Raw genomic sequence first — 24,980 nt, forward strand, 5'->3', positions numbered from 1 at the left:
GAATTCATATAGGCCACTTCACCCCTGCCACAAGTGGCAAATCCGGAAAGGCCAGGTCCCACTACCAGTGCCAGAGGGGGCAGATCCAGAAAATCCAGGTCCCAGTGCCTGAGGGGGCAGATCCAGAAAGGCCAGGTCCCAATACCAGTGCCAGAGGGGGCAGATCAAGAAAATCCAGGTCCCAGTGCCTGAGGGGGCAGATCCAGAAAGGCCAGGTCCCACTACCAGTGCCAGAGGGGGCAGATCCAGAAAAGCCAGGTTGCACTAACAGTGTCAGAGGGGGCAGATCCAAAGAGGCCAGGTCGCACTACCAGTGCCAGAGGGGGCAGATCCAAAGAGGCCAAGCCGTACCACCAGTGCCACAATTCTGTATTAGTTCTGTACATGCAATGTGAAGCGATATTAGAAATATTTTGGCATCTCTTGCTGTATAGACCACATTAATACACATCTTATGGCTACGTTATGGTTTCTTATGGTACGTTGTATTTCCCATAATCGGCCTTTCATGTCTTGCCCCTACTGCATCTTACACATTCATCAGCTGTGTTATTGTGAGGAATTCGACCATCCGAGCGGTGGGTGCGCAGTCGTCTGGGTTTTTGGAAATTTTAAATGAAATTGATTGATGGTAGATCAACCTCCGGAGGATGTGTGGGGCTAATCTGCACACATCTTCCTATGCTCGCCGCACGGCATATACATAGACCCGTGTACTCTGGGTGGACACAGCCTACAGGCACAGTTCCCCCCCCGTCATTTAGTCGGGCTTGACAGCTAGGAGTACACCATGTCATCTCAGAAGGGAGAGAGCCAAACATTCCCCCTACCAAAGCCAGGCTAATTAACAAAGGCTCCATGGATCCGCCCTGTCCTTTGGTTGAGCCCTGTAGATGGTAGCCGCATTTGTGTACTAATCAGAGTTTAAATGAAACAGGCCCACATAGGGCTTGGTTGCAGAGGCTAACAAAAGTAGACAGGAAACCCACAACACCCTTTCAAATGCACTGCATCAACCTGATGTCAACTCCCGCCTTCAGCATCGATTTCAGGGAGACCCCATTCATAAGGTAAGATTATGTTGTTTGACGGAGACAGAAAGCTGAGCTTGCCGCAGCATTCAAGGGAGACCTGCTGCTTTAATCAGGAACCGCAGAGAGCTCCATTAACCAGAAAGACCCTTTCATCCACAACAGACAAGGAGATGGGTGGGTCTCAGTATAAAATGCTTTCAACTCTTTACCTTTTCTGTTGCAAAGCACTCTGGTTATGAACTCACGCATACAGGAGATTGGTGTAGGTTAAGCCTACCTTCCACCAACAATCACTGTGGCCTATTTCGCTTTAAAAGAAGGTTGAGACCCTCTTTTGGCAGATCATCTGAAGACATTGCAAGAACTCATCATTGGACCCTGAAGGTACAGCCTGCCTTACATCTTCTGCCAGTGAAGGAGGGCCAGGAATTCCAAGAGGGAAGCAAGATCCCTCCCCTAAACATCTGCAGGGAACAGAGGGAGATACCGAACAGAGGGAGATACCGAATCCAGAAGGCCCTCCAGCAGCTCCAGAACCGGTACCCAGCCAGCACACAGCATGCCCGTGCTAGGAAGCTTGATGCAAAGCCTAGGTGGGAAGTACCAGAGAGTCTCTGAACCAAACCAAGGACAAGGCAGCTGCCTACAACACTCTCCTCAGCTTTGGGTTGTCTGCCTTAAAGGAATGACACGAGCCCAGTAGAGAGGCTAGGAGGAGTGAATCGCCAAGCATCTACCGACGTTCATCATATAGGACAATTTTCGAGCCACTCGAGCTGAAAGCGACTGCACCACTGACTGTTGTTCTGCTGCAATCGCTAAAGCTGTCCGAGACAACTCAACCAGTGCTTCAGAACCGTCGACCAGCAACTATTCCGGACCACAAGCTGCAGTGTGGGAAGTCTGCCGCCGTCCGTCCAGTTTTGCTCAACAAACTGCCTGCCTCGTGATACCCTCAACTGTCTCCAGTTTTGAACTCTGTCGCAGAAGCTGCAAAGCGCCCTGAAACTGTCTCGACCCCGTCGAGCACCAAGAACTCCTACAGCACATGGTACATTGTGGTTTTGTCCCCCTGGTCCTTCTCTGACCCATTTCTCCCTTTGTGTTGAAACCAAGTATCCTTGAACTATTGTGATGAATTACTATACCGACTACCCTCCTGTCAGTATCCAGAGAAAATCCCTTTTCCTTCTTTGAAACTGTCCGCTGCATTCTTTTACAGGGTCGGTTGTATTTTGTTTTGTGCTAGAAATGCCCGTTGTGTGAGAGGAATCTGAGGGAGTCCTCCCTTCTTTCCTCAGAATATCCTCCCCCCAGGTGGTAAGGGAAAGGTCATCATTTTTGGATCCAGACCATGGCGGTGGCTATGCGAAGAAGGATCACCTGGGAGCAGAAAGACATGGATGAGGTGAGAGGCACGGTATGCCCCATTTCCCTTTCATTAGAAATTAAATGTCCTACAGGCTGTTATGGGGAATGTTCAATCCGTTTGCTATTGTGCTAGAACACCATCTCCCATTGTATAACACCGCTGGTACTGAGACGAGGAAGAGACCACATAGGATCTTACATTCATCCTTCATTAACTCTGACATACCGGGACAAGGAACAAGGATGACGAGTATCAAGACTGTTGTGAATACAATGTGAATCATCTGCACCTGGAGCTGAAGGGGCAGTATAAATGGCCCTGACGGAGAAGAGTCAGGAGTGGAAGAAGGAGAGAAGGTGCTTGCAGACGGAGAAGTCAGAGGAAAAGGCAGGGAGACACTTGATGGAAGCGCTGAGGTGCTGCAGTCACTGCCATCGAAGCAGAGTGTGGCTGGCGTTTGGAAGATCTCTGGCGGCAGGGTTGATCTGCCGACCTCCTGGAGTCAAGAGAACTCCCGCTCCGGTAACCAGAGGTGTCGGAGGCCCAGGTCGAGGGGCTTGAGCCGGGAATAGCTGCAGCAGCGAAGGACCGACCAAAGCGGAGAAAGACTGTGTACCTGGTGAGTCAAGTGAGGCTGAGTGACTCCAGGATGCTGTGGTACAAGCTGCTTGGTGAAGTAAAGTCGGAGAGCTTGCGAGTGAGCGACAGTGGAGGCAATGTGATGTGAAACGCTGATGTTTACCGGCTAGGATAAAGTGATGAAATAAACGGTTTGTGAATACCTAACTGAAGCACAGTTGGGAAGGCTGCGGAGAGAGCCAGAAAGCAGTAAACTTGAAATTGAATGAGAAGCCTGTGAGCAGGGTGCAAATTCCCAGCAGAGGAGTGAACTGGGAATTTGCAATGACGTTTTGGATATGAATGAGATGCAATTTTGAATACCGAACCAAAGGAAAGTAATGAGTGAATGTCACACAAGAGGAAGGAGTAGAAAAGCATTCCCTGATACAAATTATGGAAACTAATAAGCCTTGGTAATAAAGAATTGTAAAATGAGAGAAAGCCAGCATTGGCAAGAGCCATAAGAAAAGAGGAACTGTACAAGTTCAAACTGAGGCAACACTATGAGGAAGCCTGATAATGTAACAAGTGAATGGTGGATAAACAAGTGTTGAAAAGACCTGTGACAATCTAAGTCCAATACCGCTGCTGAGCTGAAGTAGCAGTGGTGCAATTGTGAAAAAAAGAAGCCAATCAGGTTTGTCGATTGCCTGACCTGTAATGGGTGGACTGTGTGGTCTCACAACTGCGCCTAGACAAGCACACCCCACTAAAGAGGCCACTTGACTCCTCAATGTATGGTTGAATATCAAGAGGAGTTTGTGTATTATGAACTGAGAGAGTTGAACATTATGATATTCATGAAAAAGCAAAAGACTGAACGCTGGAGAAGAATCCCACTACCAGAGCCACTGGGCAGATTTGGAGAGGCCAGGCCCCACTTCCAATGCCACAGGGGGAGATCCAGAGAGGCCAGGCCCCACTTCCAATGCCACAGGGGGAGATCCAGAGAGGCCAGGCCCCACTTCCAATGCCACAGGGGAATAACCAGAGAGGCCGGGCCTCACTTCCAATGCCACAGGGGGAGATCCAGAGAGGCCAGGCCCCACTTCCAATGCCACAGGGGGAGATCCAGAGAGGCCAGTCCCCACTTCCAATGCCACTGGGCAGATTTGGAGAGGCCAGGCCCCACTTCCAATGCCACAGGGGGAGATCCAGAGAGGCCAGGCCCCACTTCCAATGCCACAGGGGGAGATCCAGAGAGGCCAGGCCCCACTTCCAATGCCACAGGGGGTAGATCCAGAGAGGCCAGGCCCCACTTCCAATGCCACAGGGGGAGATCCAGAGAGGCCTGGCCCCACTTCCAATGCCACAGGGGGAGATCCAGAAAGGCCAGGCCCCACTTCCAATGCCACAGGGGGAGATCCAGAGAGGCCAGGCCTCACTTCCAATGCCACAGGGGGGAGATCCAGAGAGGCCAGGCCCCACTTCCAATGCCACAGGGGAATAACCAGAGAGGCCAGGCCCCACTTCCAATGCCACAGGGGGTAGATCCAGAGAGGCCAGGCCCCACTTCCAATGCCACAGGGGGAGATCCAGAGAGGCCAGGCCCCACTTCCAATGCCATAGGGGAATAACCAGAGAGGCCAGGCCCCACTTCCAATGCCATAGGGGAATAACCAGAGAGGCCAGGCCCCACTTCCAATGCCATAGGGGGTAGATCCAGAGAGGCCAGGCCCCACTTCCAATGCCACAGGGGAATAACCAGAGAGGCCGGGCCTCACTTCCAATGCCACAGGGGGAGATCCAGAGAGGCCAGGCCCCACTTCCAATGCCACAGGGGAATAACCAGAGAGGCCAGGCCCCACTTCCAATGCCATAGGGGGTAGATCCAGAGAGGCCAGGCCCCACTTCCAATGCCACAGGGGGAGATCCAGAGAGGCCAGGCCCCACTTCCAATGCCACAGGGGGGAGCTCCAGAGAGGCCAGGCCCCACTTCCAATGCCACAGGGGGGAGATCCAGAGAGGCCAGGCCCCACTTCCAATGCCACAGGGGGGAGATCCAGAGAGGCCAGGCCCCACTTCCAATGCCACAGGGGGGAGATCCAGAGAGGCCAGGCCCCACTTCCAATGCCACTGGGCAGATTTGGAGAGGCCAGGCCCCACTTCCAATGCCACTGGGCAGATTTGGAGAGGCCAGGCCCCACTTCCAATGCCACAGGGGAATAACCAGAGAGGCCGGGCCTCACTTCCAATGCCACAGGGGGAGATCCAGAGAGGCCAGGCCCCACTTCCAATGCCACAGGGGAATAACCAGAGAGGCCAGGTCCCACTACCAGCGCCACAGGGGGAAGATCCAGGGAGGCAAGGTCCCACTACCAGTGCCACAGGGGAAGAATCAGAGAGGCCAGGTCCTACTGCCAATGCCACAGGGGGAAGCTCCAGAGAGGCCAGGCCCCACTTCCAATGCCATAGGGGGTAGATCCAGAGAGGCCAGGCCCCACTTCCAATGCCATAGGGGGTAGATCCAGAGAGGCCAGGCCCCACTTCCAATGCCATAGGGGGTAGATCCAGAGAGGCCAGGCCCCACTTCCAATGCCACAGGGGGTAGATCCAGAGAGGCCAGGCCCCACTTCCAATGCCACAGGGGGAGATCCAGAGAGGCCAGGCCCCACTTCCAATGCCACAGGGGGGAGATCCAGAGAGGCCAGGCCCCACTTCCAATGCCACAGGGGGAGATCCAGAGAGGCCAGGCCCCACTTCCAATGCCACAGGGGGGAGATCCAGAGAGGCCAGGCCCCACTTCCAATGCCACAGGGGAATAACCAGAGAGGCCAGGTCCCACTTCCAATGCCACAGGGGAATAACCAGAGAGGCCAGGTCCCACTTCCAATGCCACAGGGGGAAGATCCAGAGAGGCCAGGCATCACTTCCAATGCCACAGGGGAGATCCAGAGAGGCCAGGCCCCACTTCCAATGCCACAGGTGGAGATCCAGAGAGGCCAGGCCCCACTTCCAATGCCACAGGGGGGAGATCCAGAGAGGCCAGGCCACACTTCCAATGCCACAGGGGGTAGATCCAGAGAGGCCAGGCCCCACTTCCAATGCCACAGGGGAATAACCAGAGAGGCCAGGTCCCACTTCCAATGCCACAGGGGGAAGATCCAGAGAGGCCAGGTCCCACTACCAGCGCCACAGGGGGAAGAACCAGAGAGACCAGGTCCCACTACCAGCGCCACAGGGGGAAGATCCAGGGAGGCAAGGTCCCACTACCAGTGCCACAGGGGAAGAATCAGAGAGGCCAGGTCCCACTTCCAGTGCCACAGGGACAGATCCAGGAGAGGACAGATCTCACTACCAGTACCACAGGGGAAGATCCAGAGAGGCTAGGTCCCACTACCAGTACCACAGGGGAAGATCCAGAGAGGCCCGGTCCCACTACCAGTGCCACAGGTGGCAGAACCAGAGAGGCCAGGTCCCACTACCAGTACCACAGGGGACGATCCAGAGAGGCCAGGCCCCACTTCCAATGCCACAGGGGGAGATCCAGAGAGGCCAGGCCCCACTTCCAATGCCACAGGTAGAGATCCAGAGAGGCCAGGCCCCACTTCCAATGCCACAGGGGGGAGATCCAGAGAGGCCAGGCCCCACTTCCAATGCCACAGGGGAATAACCAGAGAGGCCAGGTCCCACTACCAGCACCACAGGGGGAAGAACCAGAGAGACCAGGTCCCACTACCAGCGCCACAGGGGGAAGATCCAGGGAGGCAAGGTCCCACTACCAGTGCCACAGGGGAAGAATCAGAGAGGCCAGGTCCTACTCTCAATGCCACAGGGGGAAGCTCCAGAGAGGCCAGGTCCCACTTCCAGTGCCACAGGGGCAGATCCAGGAGAGGACAGATCTTACTACCAGTACCACAGGGGAAGATCCAGAGAGGCTAGGTCCCACTACCAGTACCACAGGGGGAAGATCCAGAGAGGCCAGGTCCCACTACCAGCGCCACAGGGGGAAGAACCAGAGAGACCAGGTCCCACTACCAGCGCCACAGGGGGAAGATCCAGGGAGGCAAGGTCCCACTACCAGTGCCACAGGGGAAGAATCAGAGAGGCCAGGTCCTACTGCCAATGCCACAGGGGGAAGCTCCAGAGAGGCCAGGTCCCACTTCCAGTGCCACTGGGGCAGATCCAGGAGAGGACAGATCTCACTACCAGTACCACAGGGGAAGATCCAGAGAGGCTAGGTCCCACTACCAGTACCACAGGGGAAGATCCAGAGAGGCCCGGTCCCACTACCAGTGCCAAAGGTGGCAGAACCAGAGAGGCCAGGTCCCACTACCAGTACCACAGGGGAAGATCCAGAGAGGCCAGGTCCCACTACCAGTGCCACAGGTGGCAGATCCAGGAGAGGCCAGGTCCCACTACCAGTGCCACAGGGGGCAGATCCAGAGAGGCCAGGTTCCACTACCAGTGCCACAGGGGGCAGATCCAGAGGGGCCAGGTCCCACTACCAGCGCCCCAGGTGGCAGATCCAGATCTCACTACCAGTGCCACAGAGGCAGATCCAGAGAGGCCAGGTCTCACTACCAGTGCCACAGAGGCAGATCCAGAGAGGCCAGGTCTCACTACCAGTGCCACAGAGGCAGATCCAGAGAGGCCAGGTCTCACTACCAGTGCCACAGGTGGCAGATCCAGGAGAGGCCAGGTCCCACTACCAGTGCCACAGGGGGCAGATCCAGAGAGGCCAGGTTCCACTACCAGTGCCACAGGGGGCAGATCCAGAGGGGCCAGGTCCCACTACCAGCGCCCCAGGTGGCAGATCCAGAGAGGCCAGTTCTCACTACCAGTGCCACAGAGGCAGATCCAGAGAGGCCAGGTTCCACTACCAGTGCCACAGGGGGCAGATCCAGAGGGGCCAGGTCCCACTACCAGCGCCCCAGGTGGCAGATCCAGAGAGGCCAGGTCTCACTACCAGTGCCACAGAGGCAGATCCAGAGAGGCCAGGTCTCACTACCAGTGCCACAGAGGCAGATCCAGAGAGGCCAGGTCCCACTACCAGTGCCACAGGTGGCAGATCCAGTAGAGGCCAGGTCCCACTACCAGTGCCACAGGGGGCAGATCCAGAGAGGCCAGGTTCCACTACCAGCGCCACAGGGGGCAGATCCAGAGGGGCCAGGTCCCACTACCAGCGCCCCAGGTGGCAGATCCAGAGAGGCCAGGTCTCACTACCAGTGTCACAGAGGCAGATCCAGAGAGGCCAGGTCTCACTACCAGTGCCACAGAGGCAGATCCAGAGAGGCCAGGTCTCACTACCAGTGCCACAGGGGGCAGATCCAGAGAGGCCAGGTCCCACTACCAGTGCCACAGGGGGCAGACCCAGAGAAGCCAGGTCCCACTACCAGTGCCACAGGTGGCAGACCCAGAGAAGCCAGGTCCCACTACCAGTGCCACAGGTGGCAGACCCAGAGAAGCCAGGTCCCACTACCAGTGCTACAGGGGCAGATTCAGAGATGCCAGGTCCCACTACCAGTGCTACAGGGGCAGATCCAGAGAGGCCAGGTCCCACTTCCAGTGCTACAGGGGCACATCTGTAGCCAGTTTGATAGGAGAATGGAACTGGTTGAAAGGTTTCCCAGCTATGCCAGCAGGAGGGGAGAGTGGCAAGAGAAGCCAGGCTCTTCGGTCAGTGTGGCGGGGCCACAGAGAAGCTAGGCTGCGCAGTCAGTGTCAGGGGATAGGTTAGGCTCTGCATTCAGTGAGGTCCCAGAAGTGTTGGGAAATTCCAGGAATTATTTGGGATATTTTATAAAGTGAAGCACTGTACACAGCACAGAGGAGATCGATTAAAGAGATACATAAGAGCAACTTCCCAGAATCACCACTGCAGAGCCTAAAATTAGAACATGGGTCTCTAGGTTAAAAGGTCAGCAAGTCAGTCACTAAACCACATCTCTCTCACCATGGTCATCCCAACAGAGATGGCCGGACCTGTTGCTTTTGGGTCTTCTGACTACATCCTCGCTAATTAGGGAAATTAAAGGTGTATGTGTGCACGCGTGTGTGTCAGGAAGCGGTCCCATTTAAAGAATCTAGTTATCACTTCTGCTTTAACTGAAGTCTGGGGGTGCAAGTACACCTGCTAACGCTGTGTGCAGAACACAATGATGTTGGTCACCGATGTGCGATGTCATTAGACACCAGAGTCACGTGAGCGAGGGGAACCCGTCTCACGTGACGAGGGACATGCTGAAAGGAAATAAAGTAGGGGATGAGCCTCTAGCACCACATCCTGGCTGGTCGTGCGTTATTTAGTCTCCGCACGAACAGTGTGCCGGGGTGTGAGGGAATGCGATCCCGACCTCCTGCTGGCAACTGGTCAGAATAAAAGCATCATCTCACAAGGTCTCCTACCCCGGGTGCATACAGCTGTACACCGAAAACATTGGCGTAGGGAGGCAATAAAGGCCACGGAACAAAGCTTCTATTCAAATGTATAGCAGCACACAAAGCACCGAGGCATCCAGGCACTAGATACAGAAGTGCAAAGTGCAATATTTAAGTGAAAGACCAGGCAAGACGGTTACAGTAGTGGAGGACAGGGTAAGCACAACCTGGCAAAGCCACGCCTCATGGTGCGGGGGCTACATCGGGTGGGCAGACAAACACGAGTGCCAAAATGAGTGGGCCCACAATCTGGCACAGCCACGCCCCATGGTCCCGGGGGAGGGGAGGGGGAGTTACGTCAGGCGTGCAGACAAGTATGAGTGCCACAAGCCCACGCAAAGGAGCGTGCAATCATGTGTATGGAACAGCCAGTCCCATAGATCAGCGATTATCAAGCGCGTGTGACAACATCTGCCTTCAGACTGCAGGAAAAAGGATTGAAATCCAGTAGGGCCGATTCAGCCCTTTATCCTCCCCTACCGAGGTTGACCCGGAATACCACTGAAATTAGTAAATGTCAGCCTTCGTTACTAAAGACCCTAGATTCCCTGCAAGGAGAGGCACCATCCAAACACACGATACCAATGCCGCACTCATTTACCAATCAAGACAGGGCATGCGCAGGGAGCGACCCAACAGACATGCCCTCCGTGTACTCCTCAGAGGCCGATCGAGAACCCGGCTGCCGGCGCGGTAACACGAGAGCCTCACACACGCCGCCACCGTCCGCAGGGCGGCCTGGGAGGCCAGTGCACATCTGCGACCTGTTGGACACACTGGAATCCAGACGACGCGACTTCAAAGGCCACGCGTGTCATAAAAGGCCCCCGGGGACCTGGGATGGGCCCTTCCCTTGGGATCCCGGGGCGGATGGGGCTGTCACGCTAGCTAGCGCGTTGAGTGGGCCAGACAGCTCAAAAGAGATTTACACTGAAAACCTAAAAGGTTACAAGGATAAACAAGGAACTGCAGCCTCCCCCTCCCACCCAATGTATCATGTGTACAGTGCTTTCGAGTGCTCGCCCCGAACCACCGAGACAACAACGCTCAAGCAAAGTCAAATGGTGTCTCTTTAAAAGCTGTCGTTTAAAATGCGTTTGGTCAAGAAAAATTACTGCAAACATTAAGAGGGAAAAAATAAAAGAAAAAGGCGATTTATAAAAAAGTAACAATATTTGCATGCAGATGGTTGCAGGAAAGGCTGTGTCTTCTGAACCACAGCCTGAGTGCGAAGGGGCGAAATCTAAATGCGTCCAGAACATCGGGGAGTCATGGGAATACCACGAACCCAAAAAGTAGAGTTCTGGGAAAACCATGAGCCGGCAACAGGGGACCGAAGGCTTAAGGCAAACATTCCTGGAGATTATTCACGAGTAAGGTTGTCAACGCAAAAAAACAGGTTGTGTGCCAGCCTTTTAATGTCGCGGGCGAAAGGAAATCACAAGACGGCAGCTCACAGGAATAAGATTGCGTGGAGTTAGAACCACTATTCTTCCAAACATAAAAGGATCACCGAAAGGCCAACAGCCTGGCTCCCAGCTCTACACTTCTGCAGAACAACGGCCTTCATCAACAGGGGCAGGAGCTGTTGTGCCCAGCATGGCAATGGGATCGGTGCAATGACGGGCGCCATGTTGTTTTTGCCATACAAAGTGTTGGTTGGGGATGGGCTTGCCCACCTGCAGTGGAGAGTGAAGGTTGTGGACGGTGTGGTGTGTTACGTTAAGAAACACACGCAACGGAGTACTCATGTATGGGTTTGGGAGTACAATAACGTGTTATTTGTATAGCGAGGAGGTTGATCTTTAGGTCTCATGCACTAAGGAAGGATGAAACTTTCAATTTTCCATTTTTTTGCTGTATTTCGTGATAATCAATACATGTCCAACAGATAATTCTGTAAATTTATCAAGAGAAACCTCTAGGGTTCATCCGCAACTCAAAGTGTACTTTGTTCAGCAGGAACAATCTGTAATTTGTCAAGAGAAACCTTTACATGTGTTTCACCACTATATGTGGATCCTCAGAGGAGAATCATGTTTATGAAGATGTGTATACTGTCCAGAATCCTCAGGAGGAGAATCAGGTCTATGAAGATGTGTATACTGTCCAGAATCCTCAGGACGAGAATCAGGTCTATGAAGATGTGTCTACTGTCCAGAATCCTCAGGAGGAGAATCAGGTCTATGAAGATGTGTATACTGTCCAGAATCCTCAGGAGGAGAATCATGACTATGAAAATGTGTCTACTGTCCAGAATCCTCAGGAGGAGAATCAGGTCTATGAAGATGTGTATACTGTCCAGAATCCTAAGGAGGAGAATCAGGTCTATGAAGATGTGTATACTGTCCAGAATCCTCAGGAGGAGAATCAGGTCTATGAAGATGTGTATACTGTCCAGAATCCTCAGGAGGAGAATCAGGTTTATGAAGATGTGTATACTGTCCAGAATCCTCAGGAGGAGAATCGTGTTTATGAAGATTTGAATACTGTCCATATGTTTGGTGATTAATCCTGTTGAGGATTTTCCTATTTCCTTTTCAAATTCTCAACATAGATCCTTATTTGAGATGATTGAATTGGGTTTATTTTCCAATATTTGTTTTCGAAATGAGGAAGGAGATACTTCCTCTCACTTCTGGTTTCCATTGACAAATATACAGAATTTTCCTGCAGAACAAAGTACACTTTGATTTTTGATGAACACTGTATTGATTATCACGAAATACAGCAAAAAAATAGAAAATTGAAAGTTTCATCCTTCTTTAGTGCATGAAACCTAAAGATCAACCTCCTACCTATACTATTACTGTTGGGCAAACACAACAGTGAAACTAGTCAAGCGACAAGGAAACCAAAATTATTAGAACACTCACCAAGAAACGGAGCGATTGTTTGCCAACACATTGACATTATTTGGATTGCGCTTTTATCCAAAGCGCTGTACATGGTACATAGTTTACATAACTATTACACAATCAAAATTGGTACTCATTTTATCGACCTCGGAAGGATGAAAGGCTGAGTCCATCTTGCCAGATTTTAAACCTGCGCCATGCAGATGAAACAGATCACAGCAACGATTGCTGAACCCGTTCTGTCTGGTGGAGACTTCACTTCACCAATTACACAAATACAAGTGGCTTCTATCAGGTTTATTTGCAGTTTGTGTTCTGGACCAACAAAAGGGGGAGGGGTGGGGGGCAGGGATGGAAGATTTTACTGGTCACATAATAACTAACAAACTCTATGTTATGCTAATAACTTCCTCGAAGATGCCCCTGGAATCAACGAAGACATTCTCCATAGAAGATGTCCACCACATGTACCAGAAACTGGATACAACAAAAGCAAATGGTTTAATGGAATTTCCCCCCACGGTACATCTCACCCCCACTGCCATGCTGTCCTTTTGTAGTAATCTTTGGGACTTTAACACACACTTTTTTGTTTTGGGGGGGAAATTGTGTTATTCGTGTCCTACTTGAAGCCTCCGTGACAAGTGTGGAAACTGGAAATCATGTGGTATGCCTGGACCCAGCAGAGAAATCAGACTCATCGGTGTGTCCTGGCTGCACACCGACATGCTGTGGCGATTTCTGTGTGGGGGTAAGCTTTAGTCTGGCCTCCCTTTCAATGCTCATTGGCCGACACGTGTAGTTCTGCACCCTGAACCGCCCTCTTCCTGAAGCCATTGGGACGCACAATGGTTTTCTATGAAGAAGAACTTGCAGTCTGTCTTCTCCTTTCATGGTTAAGTGCAGGCAGAGAGCCTAGAGGGTTGCAGCACTGCTTTGATGCCAAGTGAATCCCACAGCTCTCATCATACACGCTTTTGGTGGGTTTCACCCGCCAAGCCCCCTATATGCCCATTCACTTCAATTGGCTCTCACCCATCTCAAACAAAATAAAAAATAAAAAAGAAAAGATCGGGTATTTTCTTCCACCTGGGCGACACAAACGATTGAGAGCTCTGATGCCTGCTCCCTCTTTATGCGACACTGCTCTTTGCCGGGATACCCGCCACTTAACAGGGCGCCAGTGGGAGGCTGGTGGCGCCGCCCCTCCTTCCCCTCCCTGCCCCCGCCACTGCTCCTCACGCAGAGTGTCCAGGCCCTCCATACAGCTGCTAAACTACATCCCTGTGGTGTTGTGCCCTGTAGCTGCAGTATCTCATATGACTGACACCGACCAATATCCCACCCAGAGTTCCAAGGACATAATCCAAAAACCCCCCTCAATCATTGGTAAAGGAGAGGAGTCCCACCGGAAAAGGGTAGAAGCCACCCACCGCACAGAGACATGCAAGGAACGAAACAGAAGAACATTGACAATCTGGAAAGTGTGGGCACCACACACCACATAGTCACACTCTCATAGTGAGAAACACCCCCCTCCCCCCCGGCCCCAGTCTGGCACCCCTCCCTTTTCGGTCCAGTCTTTTCCCCCGCTGGCACCCAGCATGTCTAGCACTACACTCTCTGCAGGCAGGTGTGGGGGGGGTATATATATATATATATATATATTATAAACTAGAAGAGATCAGATCAACTACCCCTTTCTCAATGAGCCCATTGTACAAGTTCAGGTGTGGTATTAAGTCTATTTCTTGTGGATCAGAGAAAATGACAGGAATGGTTGTAGTAATACTCGATACAAAAATGTATTTAAATCATAAATCAATATCAAGAATATATATATATATATATATATATATATACACACACACACACCACAGCACTGGTGCATGCGTGTGAACTCGGTGCATCTGCAGGAGTGTGCATGTGTGCAATTGCACAAGTAGGATACATATGTTTTACGTTTTCCACGAACGCTCATTTGTGTGTTGTATGTGAGGTTTTAAGGGTGCCTGAGCAGGGACACATATGAACATGGCAGAGTCTTGTCCACTGATAGCAACATCTAGGATACAGCTGCAATATATGGCTTGTTACAGGCGTTCGGTGGCAAAACCAAAGACATAATTGGGGGCGGGGTACACTTGCTCAGTGGATGCACAGAACAATAGGGCGAGTAGAAAAAGAATCCCCTCTCACTCGCACAGCACGTCATCGTACACCCTCAAAGGCCAGAGACTCAACATAAACACTTAAGCGCAGAAAGACATTGCCCCTGGCATACTGCAGAGCAGTGTGCCAAACTCCACACAAACAGAAAGATGCCCTGGGACTGGTGTCATAACACGCACTTATTACCCAGAGATTTCCAAGCGCGGACCGGGGATCGAACCTGTGTCGTCTTGCTTCCAAGGCAAGCACGTTGCCCCTGAGCTATCCTCCCAAGATACGCTCCTGATGATTGCCCAACGCAAACACACACGCTAACAGGAAGCACAGTCAAACGATAATCCACCATGGAACGAAAAAAACATGCATCGAGTTGTTTTGCGCTTTTACTTTCGTTGTTCCACTTTAGCAAAAGGACCGTGTTTTCCAGGATTACACGCAATGTCCCTTGGTGCAGCTCTTGGCTTTGCCGCGCCTCCTAGCATGCCCAGAGCACTGGCTTGGGGGCCACTGCTCTTCCTGAATCCTAAAAGATAAACAAGGCCCTGCGGTGAACGGGGCCTTGCCTGGGTTAAGCAACCCGGGCTGTGTGTGTGTGCACACGTGATGCACCTGCTGCTGACACCTGCCTGCCCGGCCAGACCCGGAAATAGCAGGAGGCGAGTCACGCGCGCTCTGGCCGAGCAGAGACGCTGGAGTGGAAAGTTCACTCAAAGGCGTCCTGTACAAACATGGCGCCCACCAACCCAGGTGGCAAGGCGGTGACGCAATGAGGGATTAACCAGCGAGTGGGGCACAGATCAAAAGGCAGGCAGGGCTGTGGCAGCAATGTTTATACGTTAAGCCACCTCCTTTGGAAAACCGGAAGAACTGGAAAGCCGGGGGTGGGGGCAGAGCCACGCTCGTGCCAGATTATCACGTTTGAGGACGTGTTGGGTTACTTGTGTACACGAATTGCTAACTTTCAATGTCACTCAAACAAAACGGCCATTCTCAACAGTTTTCTACAGCTTTCAACAATCTCACAGCCGACAACCAAAAACGGGCGCAAAGCCCCACCCCCCCCCCCCCACTGCCTCGGAAACAAGACTGGCCTGGTTATTTGGAGCTGGGATGGGAATTACCCAGAACAAAAACAGTGCAGGAATCCCCAGAACAGATTTACAGCTAAAATGCTGGGAACGGCCCGCCCACCACGCGACAGCATGCCAGTGTTTCAACACATCAACGCTGTCATTCCTATTGCACGAGCTCTGCAAGAGGCGAGGATGAGCAGGACGCTACCACAAAGGGGTTCCCCCCACCCCAGAAAAGTCAGTAGACGCAGTAACGCCCATCACTGGGACTCTTTCTCAAATATACCAACACAGAGAGCTCCCTAACCTGTACGTTTCCATGTAGGCCCAGACTGCCTCCCAGGAGGCTAGGAATCAAAAGGATACCATGTTTGTTTTTAATCAAAACAGAGGAGTAGCCTGCCAGCCCAGTGTCCCTCCCAGTGGAAAAACAAAGGTGGAAAGGTAGAGGGGGCGGGCTGAGGCGTGAAAAGACAATCAGAAGATCACTTGCAAAAACCCTGGCATGTAGGAGGACATGTAGATTTGATGAGCAGGAGCTGCCACCAGTTCTGGGATATATCCGGCAATGACCAGTAAGCAGGAGCCCCCTTTCCAGCGAGAAGCTTGCACACAGCTTGCCACCAATGCAGCTCGCAACCAGATGCAAACTATACCCCTTGCTGCCATCATATAATCCTCACTCGGTTTTGAACGCCTCCTGTGGACATGCTTAGGAGCCCATCAAAATGGATCTACAACCACCGCTATAGTCATGAACTGGTGTCAAGATGTTGACACTTCTTCCAGGAAAACAAGGGGGGGGGCATGTTTTAAGGGGCACTGGCTTTCTAGCATTTCCTTGAAACAGAACAGTCCCAGCTCCAAAGAAGGTCCCCAAACTGTGGTTTAGTAAAGCGTGTGTACAGATCCCATACTCAGGCCGTCTTTACTCACGTGCTCGCATCTTCTGCTGCGAGGCCCAGTCATAGCACGCAAGGAGCCTCAATCGCAGGCTTTGGTCTTGAAGGTGCTCCTCCTTAGAACAGTCTCACACACACACACACCAACCGTACTGCAATGTTCACTTTGCACAATGAATTACAAATATTGTGTACCCAAGGAGGAGGCACCAATAGACATTCCCGCCTAAATTGCACGGTTTCTCCCATACCAGATGTGTCCGCAGAGGCGTAGAGAGGGTAGGGCCTGAGTGGGTAAGACCCACCCAGAATCTATAAATGCCCACTCATCAGCACTGTGTGGGCATTTGCAGATCATAATATCACTGTGCTGGGCCCAACTACATTAGCTTCAGGCCCCACTAGTTAGACAATTGTGGCTACGCCTCTGAACTCCTCCCAGCTCCAGTAGCGGGTAGTCTGTGGGTCGCCCAGAGATGGAAGTGCAATATAAATCTTTGGTGCACAGTCCCACACGTTCGTTTGCTTTTTACAGAGTGTACATTTAGTTCAAAAGCTCTAGAAACGGGTCATTGATGCCTTTCCCCGAGGCACTTATAGAATCGGCCCAGGCCGCACATTCAAGCACTGCTAGTGTTCCCAAATCGCAAGCAGGCATACACACACCCACACCTACCTCTGCAGGTGGTGAAGGTGCTCGCGTTGCAAACACATTTCTTTAAGCAACGCCAGTCAGAGCCTTTTGTATACATGATAGAACATTTTCAACTCAGAGCTCGCAAAGCACCAGTTACCTTGCAAATCTGACAGTTAACGGGAGCAACACAAAGCGCCCATTTAAAGAGGCGTTTATATCCGTGGCGTCTACTAGATTGACATGCAAAAAAATAAAGTTGCTGTTTTCAACATCATGAATAACAACGCGCTGGAGTTTGTGACAAAGAATGTGCACATCTATCTTTGTTTATTACACAACTTCTTTTACTACATGTCTTAAATCAGTAAAAGTACAGTGGGGTAAACTAGATTTTTCCGGTTGCTATCATCTTGCATTCTGGGACTTAAGGTACCATCCATGATGTGAAAATTAAAGCCACATTCTATTCTTTTTGCTTAACATGTTGCTATAAGGATTTACATGTCATGTGGCTTTATTGTGCCAATTGTGTTCTTTTAAGTACACTCTATAAAACATTATTGTAGACCTTGAAATCCAACAGTTTTAGCCAACTTTTGTGATCCTGCATAACATCCACCCAACCCACACCCATTTGTCAGACCAACCCACTCCCTCCTTTTTGGACGCATCCAGGGTACCACTAGTTTCTTTTTTCCACATCCACCATTGGGGTAACAACAACATCCTAGGCATGCACAATAGCCCTCTGTAGTGCAGAGGGTCCTTCCTTCCCTTGATGTGCACCGCTCTGAGGCTCAACCCCAGAGACGCAATCCCACAGCCCTGCACTGCTCTGAGGCTCCACCCCAGAGACGCAATCCCACAGCCCTCCACGGCTCTGAGGCTCCACCCCAGAGACGCAATCCCACAGCCCTCCACGGCTCTGTGGCTCCACCCCAGAGACGCAATCCCACAGCCCTCCACGGAAGTCCTCAACCTCCGAGGTCAATCAACAAAGAACAAACAAACCCCTGAGGTTGCCCAGCACCTTGGCCACGAGTACGGTGTACAGTGCGAGGTCATCACCAATGAGGTCACCTGAGCTGAGATCGTGGCACCGGCTGTCATTTGGTTCGGCATCTTGGACGATGGTATGTTTGATTGTTTGGGGGTGCTTACGCCACGACTATGCCCCCCATTCCCAATCCAGAAAGTTAACATTGCTGGGGGACACACACATAGGACGCGCTACATGAGTAGAGCCTAGGAAGGCATCCCAGCCTCATGGGCTATAAATGCACTGCGTGTGCCAAATCACTCCAAGTGCCCCTGCCCACCACACTCAGGTAGTCCTGCGCACAGCCTAGGTCTTACCTTCCTGTGCCCCAGCGTGCCCAGTCCCCAGCATCACCTACAGTGGAGGACACCCCCTCCCCCCACTCCACCAGGATCACCCTTCCCGCCAAGTGACTGGCCACCGCACAGCTCAGTCCTGTGCCACTCAATTACCCCCCCGCCCCTACCCAATTTCACATCCGTCATACCCAGCATCATCACACAGAGGACCCCCGGTGGAGGGCAATCGTGCCACAAGTCATGCCCCGAGACCCTGCCACATACCAAGGGATTGACCCCCCCCCCCCCAACTCAAAATGAGACCCGTAAAGACCACTCGCACCAATGCCTCGCGTTCCCCAACATATTCCCACCCAGGAACCACACACCCAGAACTGCAAGTATCCAGGGACATCTGTCTACACACCCCTTGGACCACCGCCCCCAAGACCTCCCCCCTCCCTCTCTGACACACCCTTAGAGGAACTCCCACCAAAGATTCCACCCCCCCGCCCCCCCCAATAACCGTGAACCCACATGGGGCCTCCCTTCATGCATAGAGCACCCACCCACGGTTCTTCCTCGTAACTCAGAGCCGCGGGCACACCCAGGGCGGCGTCACTGCAACGGCGGGGATCCCCCGCAAACTGATGCCCACGCCTTCCCAGGCACTTGCCTCCTCTCCCCACCCGCCCCCCCCCCATAATCTCACAAAGCTTCTGCCCCATTCATCAAGGGACACAGGGGAGCCAAACGCGCGGCTCACCCTCAAGGGGCGCAGCCATCCACCTAAGCTGGGTGGGCACCCACGCAGCCCCGCCGATACAGAAGAGCAGGTGCCGCCGCGGACCCACCCCGAGAGGAAAGGATAGACCCACCCGGGGAAAGGCTCTGCCCGAGCCCCAAATTAAATGCCATGTATTGTGACAATGAGGTGACATCATAGGGAGGGGAGGGGGGCCGGTCTTGGGAGGAGGAGGAGGGGGGTGAATCATGCCTCGTTAACTCCTTCACTGCCAGCCTCGAGACAGGTGTGTCAGCATCCTCCAGCTCCGCGTGAAACGTTAAGGCCATGACCACAGAATCGGAGAGGGGCGGGGGGCGACAATAGGCCCCGGCTCACCACATTCCGTGCAAGACAACACATTCAAAGAAGGCCCTCAAAAAGAGGGAACAACTGAGACGCGATATAACACCAGCTCCACTCATTCCCCAGCATCTAGAGGGTGGGCGGGCGCGGGCATAGATTAGGTCTTTGTGGTACCACCGTGGGCCGAACGGCAGGTGCTGTGCATTTAGTAGTACTTTCTACCACGGCATTGAGCTGCCCGACTCTTCCCCTCTGCTAAGGCAATGAGCTTACCCCCTCACCCACCCCACACACATTTAGCAGAACATGGGCACTGCAATGATGGTGCAACAACAGCAGACAGGCGTGTATGTAGGTGGTCCCGTAAACACAGCCCTCCCTCCACGCTGCCCACAGCCCACGACTCACCGGCACCGTAGGCCTTGGCCAGGACCCAGGCCAGGCTGGCGCACACCTTGGCCCGCCCATGGTCGTACTGGTCCAGGGGCCGGATCTCGGGCACCTGGAAGCTCTTGTTCATGGGCTCTGCGGCGGCGTCCACCATGGTCAGCGGCGTCCCATATGCCCACACACAGCACGGCAGCACCTATTCCAGGGGCACCATGCCTCCCGAGGCCGCAGCCCGGCTCCTGCCAGGGGGGGGGGGGGGATGCGGGCGCCCACCGCCTGTGCTCCGGGGGCTGGAAAGCCAAGGGGTCTTCAAAACGGTGATGTCAAAGCAGGGCAGTGGCATCCGCCCCACCGTGCCCTCCTTATCGCACCAGTGAACCCCACATCCAGCGGGTGCATGCACCCGAGATCGGGAAAACACACACAGCAGCGGGGAGAGCACGGGATCCCCGCTCCTTTACCCCCTCCCGATTCCAGATCGCGGAGATCCCCTCGCTGCGCTGCCTCTTCCTCCTCCTCCTCAGCTCTGCATATGGCGCTGGCTGCCTGGTTCCAGGTGCGGCCCGCGCCTCCTCCTGACTGATGTGGGGACCCCGCCGCCTCTCGCTGGGCTCCCAGGCCGGCTTGGTCCTCCCGCAGCCCCGCTTCCCAGTCTTGCATATGGCGCTGCCGCCTCCGGATCCAGGTGCTGCCCGCTCTTCTCTCCTCCTCACTCAGTCCATGTGATCGCTTCCATCAGCTGTCAATCAGGGGCGGGAGGCGGGGCCGGCTCCAGCCAACAGGTAACCCCGCAGGCAGGCCCCGCCCCCTCTGCAGCATCCGGCCTTTGTCATGCACATCCACCTGCTGCCTGCGGGCCGGGATATGAAGGCAGGCTGGGCGCTGCACCGGCCCCGCAGCCAGCATCCCTGCGAGCCCCCGAGCCCCGAGCCTTCAGCAGCCCCGGCAAAGGCCTGGCCCCCGGCACGCGGGCCCTCTAGTGCTCCCTCCGCTGTCACTGATCCCCCTGACCGCAAGCCCCAGGGGCAAGGCGCCAACTCTGCCCTAGACTTTATCACGTTCCTGCAAATAGTGCTTCTGGCCGGTCCCGCTCGCCTCTAAGCGCTACTATATTAGCAGCCCGCTGAGAAGCCAGTAGACAGAGTTCCAAAGGCTTGTAAACATATAAATATATATATATATATATATATACGCACACTGGTCGAAGTGTACGAAAAGAAGCAGTGGAACTCTGTTCCCTTGTTCCCTGCTGGTCTGCCACCCACAAACCCCATTGCTACGCGCAATCACGCCTGCTATTTAAGGGAATGTTCAATGCAGCGCAAGATTCAACTTCTTCGTACACTTTTATTTTAAAAGTAAACCAAAACGGTTTCTTTTTAGAATCAAAGTTTGGAACATTATTATTATTTTTGTTTTAAGTAGTGGAACACCGCTCCGCCCACCTCGACCACCGTATATTTGTATTTGATCTCCCTGGTTGCTCTTAGATCCATTGCTGACAAATTGCCCGCCCTCCTCTGTTGTTGTATCCCCACTCCCTTTTTTCCTCTGCTTCACCGTATGATTGTACATCTCTTGTTGCATCCTGAAGGTGGCCCTGTGCTCAAAAATACCCTAAATAATAATAAAATAATATGTTGTGTTACTACCTCCTCTTTGAATACTTCATGCCGTATTCCTCCCGCATCTGTGCGCTTTAATAAGAGGTGTCATTACTCTATGTAAAGGCGCTGTACCAGTAAAACAGCCGATGGACAGGGTTACAAAGGCTTGTGGACAACCGTCAATTTTACTCCTAGGAAGACTATGGCCCTCATTACAAGTTTGCTGATATACTGGCAGTAAATCCATCAGGATACCAGAAAACGGTATTACCGTTACTAGAGCTCGGTCTGGTGGAATGTCCACTAGATTCTGAGGACCGGGTGATGGTGTAACTCCCTAATCCATGGAGTCCCATAGGATTCTATGTGGGAGTTTGCCGGTATTACAGGCACCAATAATACTAGCGATTTTTGTTGAAAAGTTGCCGGAATAGCTGGAGGTCATTCCAGCCACCTCACTGGCAAACTTGTACTTCGCTGGTGCAGAAAGGTGCCGGTATACGGTAACACAGGCACGTTATTTCCACACGGGCCAAGTTGTAATGAGGCCCTAGCACTACCATAACAAAAGATCTCCCCTTGGAGAAAATATCTCTGAAGAACTAAAGAAAAGCAAAGAAAACATCACTGAATGGTAGGAGGAACCAACTGAAGAAAAATTCAAAAAACTATCTAAGAGATGTGATCTGGCAGTTAAAGAAGGATAAGGCAGTAAAGGCTAATGGCGAAGACACCAGTAAAGTAAGCAAACTATCTGAGCTGGTGTCCATAGCCGAGAAAGAGACGTCTATGGATATTGACCAAGTAAGAGAGTCCATAAGCCTCATTGAAGTGGGGGGATTACATTACTTCTGATAGTGACTCCCTTGACTCCCCGTCAGATATCAAAGGGAAGAACGATTGGCCGTTGCCCAATAAGCAGTTCTCATTCAAGATGAAGGCAGTTGGCCTCGGGACTGTTCGATCTGGCTCTTCTTCCCTAGAGAAAGAGCAGAATGATCAGGGGAAATCACGGTTCCCGGAAGAACAGGTGAACGAAAGGTTGACAGCTGTAGATGCTAAGGAACACTTGGCTTTGCTTTTTTCTATCCCTACGACTATCACCAGCGCCCAGCTGAGGAGAGGGAAGGAGCCCTTCTCCCTTCCAGTGGATCATCACTGCCAGAACCGAAGGATCCTGCAACATCGAGCCCACGAGGTCGCTTCACCTCAGACACATGTAAAAGCAAGGCAATATCAAGGCTGGGTACCACAAAAGGAAATACACCAAACACGGGCTTATAAAGATTCACAGATCTTTATTACTACTATGCAGTTTACAAAGAAACAAAACAGAAAGCTATCTGGCCCTCAGTACATCACAGCGAATACCAGCCCTTCAGTGTGAGAAGTGAGAGGTACTGGACATCTAGACATTCGGTTATTTATACAATTTCAGTAATAATGTCCAGCCCCTCTGCAAGTTAATAATCCATGGTCTAGAGTTTGTGCAGAGTTCACTTATGGCTTATACAATAATATGCACACGGATTATCTTCGGTTTACATACTAACAAGTTACAATGGCAACAGTGTATTCCCAGATTTAGCAGTAAGCCTTTGCACATTCCCTTCACAATGCAGTTCAGCCAGTGTCCACGTTTGACATTTACTTTAAATTATTTCGATGTATGTTCGCGGATGAGGCTTATTGGCGCAGACAATCCTTAGACCACAAGTCAGGCATTGGACAAGGTCTCTTTACGCTGCCTAAACATTTCGGCCAACGGACAGCCTAAACATTAACAATGGTGCAAGGATCGGGACGGCTCGGTTACATGTTGGAAACACAGTCCACCATTTTAGAACACAGAGTTACATTTTGAATAGAAATCAATATGACGATGATCCCAAAATGGCGGCAAAGTCGATCTAAAATCGGAACATTTGAAGCGCGGTTTTATTCGCAGAGTGACTGGGCTTAGGCCAATATATATTATAAAAGGAGGCACAATATGATTTACCGTTTAACAAACCCTCCTTTTGGCCTAAGCTAAGCGCTAAACTACTTCTAGTCACTTTACGAGTAACTCCACGTCTCAATGTCCATACACCCTGAATCACTATCATCAGAGATATCAATCGCCATGAGGTCAGAAACAGAAATTTCTTTCAACACAAATTTGTTTGTCATCTTCTCTGGGGCGCGTACCTTTTGTCCTCACGTTCCCATCGCTTGTACACAATATCCTCCTAACACCGTACATATGCCAGGAAAACACTGTATACAGCAACAGAAAAACAACAGAATACCCAAAATGATCAGCAAGACTGAAAGTAGCTTCCATCCCCAAGATCGTAAGAAGTCCCAGAACCAAGCGCTAAGATCCCAGTTTCCCTTGGGAACATGTACTTCTAAACTAAGGACGTGCAGATTTTGTATTGCCTTAAAGATGGTTGGGGAGGAATCTGGCACGAAAACGCAACAAGCGGACCTCACTAATTTACATACCCCACCGCGCTCAGCCAGGATGATGTCTAATGCCATCCGGTTCTGAAGTGCCACTAACCTTATAGCTTTCTGTTGTAAAGTCATGTTATAGAGTATGTCAGTGGTCCGGTTGATGGTCCTCTCCAGTACTCTCGCTAGTCTTATGATATCCTCAGAGTTCAATATTTGCCCCTAAAAAGGTACAAAGGATTTAGCTACGTCACCCAGAACTTGTGCTGAAGTATCACCATTCTCGTCCCGCCTTGGATGAGCCTTAGAGATTTCTATGGTGCTTGCTATGAATACCCCAGGTAACAGTATCCCTAAATAACAGGTTCCCTGCCAATTCCTAGGTAACCATGGGAAAGCTTCATTACCGCAAACAAAGTAGACAGGTTCGCCTACATACAAAGGTCTGTCCTCACTGGTCAAGTTCGCAACGTTGGCGCATCCCTTGAAATCACCCGTTGACTGAGTACCATTTCTCTGTATGCAGAAAGAAACTGAATAGGGGCTGTGTTTAACAGTGTAGGAAGGTGGTGTGGCATCCCTATTGCCTATAGGAGCCATCTTGAAAGAGATCAGAGATTGAAAAGGACGAGACAGTCTATCAGAAGGCCTAATAGAAGCAACATTAAGCTTGCGCCTATTTGCAAAAAGTGAGCATCCCTGGGGCGTTAGAACTCGTTTCTCAAAATCATTCAAATTCGTCCCATCAAAGTTCCCGAGATGCTATTGTTCCATCGGCCAAAGAATAGTGCCCTCAAGGAAGCATAGCATGCAGTAGTCAGAGGTAAAGGATGACTATAACAGCCCAGCCCCTTGTCTCCGTGTTGCGTTAAATGCGAGCAGACCCAACAATTAGATTTGTTAAAAATGGTATGTGTGGCATTCATTATGAGTAATAAAGTGTGGTTGTGCTGAGAGTCTCTATGAGATAGAGTGTGCAGATGCACAAAAGGTGTAGAAGCAGTAGGTACATTTTCAGTAGGTAACGGAATTTCAAGCGGATGTACTTCTTCCAAATACCAAAATGCTAAGGCAATTACTATTGTGA

At 51.8% G+C, this 24,980-nt stretch overlaps 1 protein-coding gene across 3 annotated transcripts in view; it reads right to left on the reverse strand.

Annotated features, from left to right (window-relative positions):
• CAMSAP3 (calmodulin regulated spectrin associated protein family member 3) overlaps positions 1–20,582 on the reverse strand; it is a 529,863-nt gene extending 509,281 nt beyond the window's left edge. For 2 of the 3 annotated variants that reach the window (XM_069603873.1, XM_069603872.1), the window contains exon 1: positions 19,866–20,581. In XM_069603873.1, coding sequence (XP_069459974.1) covers positions 19,866–20,001 — 136 coding nt within the window. In that variant the 5' untranslated portion in view covers positions 20,002–20,581. Of the gene's footprint in view, positions 1–19,865 lie in introns of all 3 variants that reach the window. The other variant, XM_069603871.1, reaches the window with a different exon arrangement.
• Between the last annotated feature and the right edge of the window lie 4,398 nt (positions 20,583–24,980).

The sequence above is a fragment of the Ambystoma mexicanum genome, chromosome 3q, assembly GCF_040938575.1.
Source record: "Ambystoma mexicanum isolate Mex_15411 chromosome 3q, UKY_AmexF1_1, whole genome shotgun sequence".
NCBI classification, from domain to species: domain Eukaryota; kingdom Metazoa; phylum Chordata; class Amphibia; order Caudata; family Ambystomatidae; genus Ambystoma; species Ambystoma mexicanum.